The sequence below is a fragment of the Humulus lupulus genome, chromosome 6 (genome assembly GCF_963169125.1).
Source record: "Humulus lupulus chromosome 6, drHumLupu1.1, whole genome shotgun sequence".
Lineage (NCBI taxonomy): Eukaryota > Viridiplantae > Streptophyta > Magnoliopsida > Rosales > Cannabaceae > Humulus > Humulus lupulus.
Genome location: NC_084798.1, coordinates 11,159,449 through 11,167,468, shown reverse-complemented (window position 1 = coordinate 11,167,468; position 8,020 = coordinate 11,159,449). Strand labels below are relative to the sequence as shown.

General features: G+C 39.2%; 1 protein-coding gene across 1 annotated transcript; it reads right to left on the bottom strand.

Annotated features, from left to right (window-relative positions):
- Positions 1-806: 806 nt before the first annotated feature.
- Positions 807-2,500, bottom strand: LOC133781649 (putative UDP-glucose flavonoid 3-O-glucosyltransferase 3). Its single transcript, XM_062220704.1, has one exon. It carries the CDS (start codon positions 2,411-2,413, stop codon positions 950-952), a length of 1,464 nt encoding a protein of 487 aa, XP_062076688.1. The 5' UTR covers positions 2,414-2,500; the 3' UTR covers positions 807-949.
- Between the last annotated feature and the right edge of the window lie 5,520 nt (positions 2,501-8,020).

Sequence of the window (8,020 nt, the reverse complement as noted above, 5' to 3'; positions counted from 1 at the left end):
GGTTCCATTGATGATCGAAAGTCCACCACCGGTTATTGCGTTTATTTAGGAGGCAACTTGATTACTTGGTGTTCGAAGAAACAAAAGGCAGTGGCAAAATCATCTACCAAAGCTGAATATAGAGCTCTCTCTCAAACAGCCACTGAAGTAGCCTGGCTATTTTCATTATTCAAATAACTTGGTTTGAAGCACAAACACCCTGCTGTTATATGGTGTGACAATGCAGGTGCAAAGCAACTTTCATCCAATCCGGTGTTCCGCAGTCGAACAAAACACATTGAGGTTGATGTTCATTATGTTCGAGATTTGATCAAGCAAGGCCTAATTGAAGTAAGACATATATCAACCAAGGAGCAAACTGCAGATGTGTTCACCAAAGCTATGTCCATTAGTCAGTTTCAATATCTTAAGGACAAGCTTGCTGTTACTGCCTTACCACAACAAAGCTTGAGGGAGCATGTTAAAAAATAAGATATTGCAATTGTATTTCCCTCCATGCCTTGCTATCCATTTACCAGCTGTCCTAGGCCCTTCTAGAATGCCTCCTCAAATTGTGGAAACCCTAATACACGCGTCACTCTATTGTCAATAAGGAATATAGTTTGTTACAAATTTTTTATTCCTTTGTACTATATATATGTACAGTAATACAATTGTTTATTCATTGGAGAATTAATACAAAACAGAGTATACATAGCATCTCTTCGTCTCCTTCTTTTGCCTTATATTTCTTTTTGTTTTTTATCCAGTTAATATGAGTTCGCAAAGTAGATGAGGTGTTGGATTTTAAGTGGCCGAGACAGGGAGACATAGAAAAATGGGTACAGAAAACTTTAGTCCGCAATATGCGCATTATTAAGTTAATATTGTAACCTCAAAAGTCAAATTTTATTAAACACATCTTCATATAAATATATATATATATATATATAGATATGTATATATATATTTAAGGCATGTTATCAATCACAACGTTTACAAAACGACACAACGAAGAGTACGAGGAATCACCTTCCAATAAGGCTTTCTTACCCTTCTCGCTAATATCTTTCACTCTCTTCCTAATATCATTATTAGGCTCCATCAACTTTCTAATCCCAACCGCTATTTCTTCAGCTTTCACAATCACAGTAGTTCCTTCATCGAAGCCTCTCCTGTAGTCGAACTTAATCTCCACCGCTAATCTGAACTCCTTCACTAGCATGAAAGCGTTGAGTCGTTGCTCAGCAAACAAAGACCACGTCGCCATGGGCACCCCAAACCACAAGCTCTCTAAGGTTGAGTTCCAACCACAATGGGAGACAAACCCTCCAACTGAGGAGTGAGCCAGGACAGTCACCTGTGGAGCCCAACCTATGACCTTTCCAATCTCAGCCGTTCGATCAAGAAATCCCTCCGGAAGAACTTCATTGAAATCCGTGTATTCCTCTGGGATAATTGGATGATCTTTCTGTGGTTGTTTTCTTAAGGACCAAAGAAACCGAACCCCACTCCGCTCTAATCCCGCGGCTATCTCTTTCACCTGCTCCCCACTGAAGCTTCCCAAGCTCCCGAAGCACAAGAAAACTACCGACGATGGAGGCTGTCTATCTAGCCATGTCACGATGTTAGTTTCTTTATGGTTAGAGATAGGGTTAGTGTTATTAAGATTTACAATGGGTCCTAAAGGGTAAATTGGCGGGAAGAGTTTATCTTCAGCTAAGGAATCAATCATGGTGGACTCTAACTCCATAAGCGTATTTACCAAAATGCCCTTGCTTCTCCTCATATCTCTATGTTGACCAAGATTCAAGGGGGAATTCACCTTGTCCAGCACCACATCGGGGAAGACCTTGGCCGGAACCGGGTTGGCGAAACCCGGAACGATAATCTCTGCATCCGGTTCATCATTATATTTGGTAAAGTCTTTGTTTTGGTCGGTTGCTGTTAGGGATTCGAGATGAGCCATGAATCGGAGACACCCCGCTCCGGACGCGTAGAACACGTAGGAGGGGATCCCAAACTCGTCGGCAACGTCAATCATGGCAGTGCAAAACATGTCGATGACGAAACCGGCCAGCGTAGGCGCGTCGGGTTGGCTCGAAAAGGAGTCGATGAGGTTCTTGACGGCGCTTCGAACGTAGGGTTTGAGATTTTCGTAGAATGAAGTGGCTAACTCGATGAGACTAGAACTGGTGCAGTCAACAATCTCAGCTTCCGTAAGATCGATGAAGTTGATGCGTTCGACGGGCAAGGAGCCAAGGAGAGATTGCATGTAGGATTTGGTGGGGGGTTCTAAGCCTGGCACCTTTATGATGAGGATTGAGATGGAGAGACGATGATCTCCAGCAACCAGATGCTTTGCCATCTCCAATATTGGGACGATGTGGCCTGCACTTGGAAATGGAATGAAAACTAGTTCTCCTTTCTTCATTTTCTCTCTTTCGTTATTATAATTTGGTTAAACAAATCTGAGTGAGTGAGTGAGGCTACATACATACTTATTATTTAGAATACTTATTATATAGAAGAGATAAATAACATACTTTATTTATATATATATATACGTGCTTATAAACTCGACGGAGTGAGGCTATACACGTGGATGTATAATAATACTTGGGACCTTCTAAGCCTCTAGAGCATAGACAACTTTGCCTGGCAATCTTTGTTGAAAAGCGCCCTAAAGTCCACACAGGGACCACTTATCTGTAAGCACCATGTAATTACGTGGTTGAAAACTAGCAAGCAAAATATTAATTAAATGAGATTCAGTACAAGCAGGGGGCCGGCGGCTTAAGCTTTGATGGGAAAGAAAATGTATAATGGGGCCTTTATTGAAGTCAAATATTCTAATCATTTCATATTGACTGTAACAAAAATATTATTCAAAGTTGTAGAAGAATTATGCCGTATGCAAATTTTCATTCTCCAATTTTTTCACATCCAATAATCTCCTAGCCATAAAAAGTAATGAGAATAAAATTAAAACAAAATGATTAAATAAGAATAAATAATAATAATTGATTCATATTAAAAATTATCTTACTTGATTTTTGAGATACAAATTTATTAATCAAATTATTGTATTCAAGTTTATCTAGCAAATATTGCTCAATAAACACCATCGCTAATCCACTCAATCAAGTTTAATTTTGAAAAACTTTTCTATGCTGAAGCAACCATTATAGGAATAATTAGTGATATTCTATAAGCAATGTTTGTGCGCTTGAAAATGAATCAATCTTTTTTTTTTTTTTGTAATCAAGTATTTCAATTTAGAAAAATTTCTCTTAGCACTTTTAATTTTGAAGACAAATCCAAACCATTAATTAATATCAGAAAATCCATTATATTTTAAGACTTTTTCAAGATTTAAAGAATGATTTTTTAATACATCTTCATTCAATGCTTTAGTTTCTTCAAATATTGAATAGAAATACAAAATATATTTGCATACATAACAAATTCTTCAAATCTATTTCTAATTGAACAAATAATTTGATCAATTATGAAAAGAAAATAAACAATCTGAAATGACTCAGTACATGATATATGCTCTTTAGCGTTGACGGGACCGCTAATAATAGCGTTATTAGCGGCGAGAAAGCTTGTTCGCCGCTGATATCAGACTGTGTAATTTTTTTAATTAAAAATATTACTAGCGGCGACATATTTTTAATATTAGCGGTGTCACGTGTAACCACTAATAATTAAAAAATACCCTAAAATTGTGAGAAATTTCCCACCAACATGAATATGTAAGACTATTAGCGGAGACACTACATGTCGCCGCTACTAGTCACCACATCAATAAAAAAAAATATTAGCGGCGACATGTGTTGCCGCAAATAGTGACCCCGATATCACCTCGACTTCTCCTCCCTCATTTGTAATTTTCTCCAACAAAAAAAGCCCCGATCTCATCAACCATCTCCTTCCCCCTGAACCACCCCCTCCACCCCTCCCCGGAGCCTCGCCCCTCCCCATGGTCACGCCTTGTCCGCCCTGATCCCTCTCTCTCTCTCCTCACCCCTCGACCCCCGTCCCTCTCTCTCTTCGCCCACGTCCCCTCCTCTCTCTCTCTCTCGTTGGGACTCCGGCCCTCCCCAGAGTTGCGCCCCTCTGCCCCGTCCCTCATGCTCTCTCGTCGGGTACTCCACCACACCGGCGCGACCTCCACCATTATTTATATATATGTATTTTTTTATGTTTTTATTTGTGTTTTATTTTTTCAGTTTATATTATTTTGTTTAATTTATTTTATGTTTCTGCTCTAATTTATATATATATATGTGTCCCTGTATATATGTGTATACGTGTATGTGTGTTTATATATATGTATGTGTGTATATATATGTATGTGTAAGTGTTTATATGTATAGGCTATCACAACAAGAAATATAATTATTAGGGGCGGATCCATTAGAGGTTGACCTGAATCCTCCTCTAATAAGAGAGATATTAGCGGCAGACCCAGAGTTCCGCCACTAATAAAGTTTTTTAATTTTTTTAATTTAAAAAAAGTTACCGGCGGACGAGGAACTATAGCGGTGGTGGGTCCGCTGCTAATAAAGATGAGGGAAAGTGCAGGAAGTTTCCCGAGCTTTTATTTGAATGGGTATTAGCGGCAGATCCACACATTATTAGTGGTGGACTGCCCACCGCAAATACATAATAGCGGTGGGTCCCACACATTATTAGCAGCGGATTTTCCGTTTCTAATAAAAATGTAATCATTACCGTTTTTTAATACCGGTGGGTACCCATTATTAGCAGCTGGGTTCTGCCACTAATAATGGGTAATTCTGACCGTTTTTTTATTATCGATGGACCTCTGCCACTAATAATCTCCTATATATAAGCCCACCGCACCCCATTCAGCAGTTTTCCCATTTCTACATTTGCTCTTCTCTTTGTCTTCTCCGTCCGAGCCACCATCCTCCGCTTACCCGAGCACCTCCACATCCATGACACCCCCCCCCCCTCCGCCCACCAAAGCCTCTCCACACCCACAGCGCCCTTCCACCCGAGCCCTCCACGAGTGTAGAAATTGTGTATGTGTATTTAATTTTTCATTATATTGTTTTTTTTTTAAATTTTTGTATAAATTTCTAACACATTCTATTTTTGTGTCCAAGGTCTACTATCACTGCTTTGCTTCCATTTTGGTGTCCAAAGTATGTTTTTATGTATATATTTGTTGTACCCTAATTTCAGCCCGAGTTTATTCACCCAGCTCGGGTATAGCTGGCAAATAAATATACGAAGACATCGCATAGGAGTTATATATGATTGTTGTGCACGTGGACAGCTTGGGTTTCGTGTGGTCACCCGTGGTGTTAGGCGCCCTGGGTCTAACTCGAGCAAGGGATACGAAGGTCGTCAAGCGCGAGCTCAAGATATTAAAATAATTGTCTAAGCACGAGCTTGGAGGAGACAACCAACTCGTGGTAATGTGCGTTTATTTATGACTAGGCTGTCATATTAAATGTCTCAGATATTAGGAGAACATTTACTTTGTAAACAAATAATATCCCATTATAAATGGGAAGTATATGTATTAAATGTAATAATTATGTAAATGCGTGATTGACTCATGCGATTATCCAAACATGTCTATGAAATTCCCTTATAAATACTGGGAATATTGGACAGGGGGGACAATTATTCTATAATACCAAAACTCTGCCAAAATAGAGAGAGAAACAACAGTAATATAGACTCGCGAACTAGGTGAATTTTAACCACCGAACGACATAAAAGATTTGTGTTCTTGTGAATTCATTTCATTTTTCATTACGGTTTATTACTAAACACTAATCTACATTATTATTTCTTAATACACTGTTGGCAAAAAACCGCGTCAACAATATTATTTAGTGTATTTGTTAGAAAATTTTAATTATGTGTTAGTAATTTTATATATGTTTGAATTTTTAAAATTTTAAAATAGGAAAAATTTAGAATAATTGAAATTGGTTAAAGTTTTAGGATTTTCTAAGTGCAGGATTTAATTTTTTTTGAAATGGTCGTATTAAACTGTTATGCTGTCAAATTTTTTGTGAAATCTAATTAAGTAAAGTAATTTTAATTCTTTTTTGTTATATGTTATGTCAACATAATGAGAATTGTAATGAATATTATATAATTTAGTTAATTATTATTATTATAATTAATTGAAAATTATTAAACAAATTAATTAGTAGTTAATTAGAAATTAATTTATTTTCTCTGTTCTGATATGCTTATGATTGATGGTTGTTGACCACAACCATTCAACAACCATCAATCATAAGGATATCAGCACAGAAATGATAAGTTTAAAATATTATTAATAAAATAATGAATGAAAATAATTAATAAAATTTATCTAATTATTTAAAAAAAAATTATTCTAAAAGTTAAATAATAATTAATTTGTAAAATTATTATTATTATTATTACAAATTAGATTATTTTTAAACTTTCATTTTTGTAATGATATTTTTTCCATTCTAATATAGGTTTTGTTATCCAAAAAACAGGTATGGGTGACGTGGCAGGCGTTTAGTACACGTGGCTGACACCTGACGGAAGTCTTGTTCGACCATCGACCAGAAAGATTTCCTGGCGCAACGCTCAAACGTTATGCATGACCAGCTTGGTCGTATACTCACTATATTTGGAGAAAATCTTGTGCAGTTATGATCATATCCGAGATTGTCTCCCATGATTTCCTTAGTATCCGATTATTTGGGAAATAATATCTGTAACAAATTCCTGTAACCCTCCTGGAGCCTATAAATAAGAAAAGGATAGCTCAAGGGAGGGGACTTTTGGTTTTTTAATTACTTGAGAGTATAGATTTATGGGAGAATTAGAGCTAATACATTACGATATATTGTTTATTATTATGAGGTTGGTGAAACTCATAGAACCCTAGTTCTTTGATTAGTCCTTTGAATCTCATATCAATAATAGATCAAGTGGACGTAGGTTGTAACCAGTTTCTGGGGCCGAACCACTATAAATTCTTGTGTGCTTTATAGTTTTTGTCATTACATTCATTCTAACATATCTGTCCACATCAAGCATTTTTGACTCCGTGTCAGTTGACCGAAATCAGGGTCAACATTCTGGTGCTTTCATTGAGAGCTTGATACGATATTGTTGAAACAGTAATGGCGAAAACCGCAAAAAAGACTGGGCAGGCGACTGGCGCTGCACCATCTTAACTGCCTCCTCCTCCAAACGTAACAGAAGATGAGCCACATTTGGAATTCGATGAGGAAGAATTGGATTCTGAGACGCTGAGGAATACCCTAGGAGTATTGCAGGATGAACTGGGCAATCTAAGGGCCATCCAGGAAAGTGCTGCTGAGATTATGGCGCAGCAGCAACAAGAAATTGAGCGACAGTGCCACGAATTAAGTGAGAGACATGCGGAGATGGACCATCGTCAGAGGGAGGCCATGGCAGCCCTCGAACCAGCCCTACAGTTGGCTAGGAATCAGGCTGCACCTACCTCATAGCCTGATCGACCTACAAATGGGCCACCCCAAAGGGGTCCCAATCCTAGCCCGCCGATCCAGCCCTCGAGCCCCCAGAGGCCCGAGCATCCACCAGTGCCTCAGGACGATGTCCCGCTAAGGGATCCTGAAGTGCAGCCTCCATCCCAGGCTGGTCGTGACGTTCCCCCACAGCCAAGGCAGAATAGGGCCGGGTAGCAGCCCCGCAGTCCTAGACGCCACAGGGGCGAAGAGCCGAACCCTCCGAGTAGAGGACAGCGTCCTTCTGGTAACAGAAGGAACTCAGAGATAAGCTCTGCGGTCCGGGCCCCCCCACGGCATGATAATGCACGGGGACCTACCGACCAACGCAGGCCACCCTCTAACGCTCGGGAAGTTCCAGCCTGAGGAGGCAACCGAGGAAACAGTCGATCCCACCATAGCCAGTCGAGATTTAGAGATGGCCATGGTTACAATGAGGCCGACCCAGGCAGAGGAAATGCCAGTCGGCGAAATGAAGAAAGAGGTGGGGGCAGAAGCCCACCACCCAG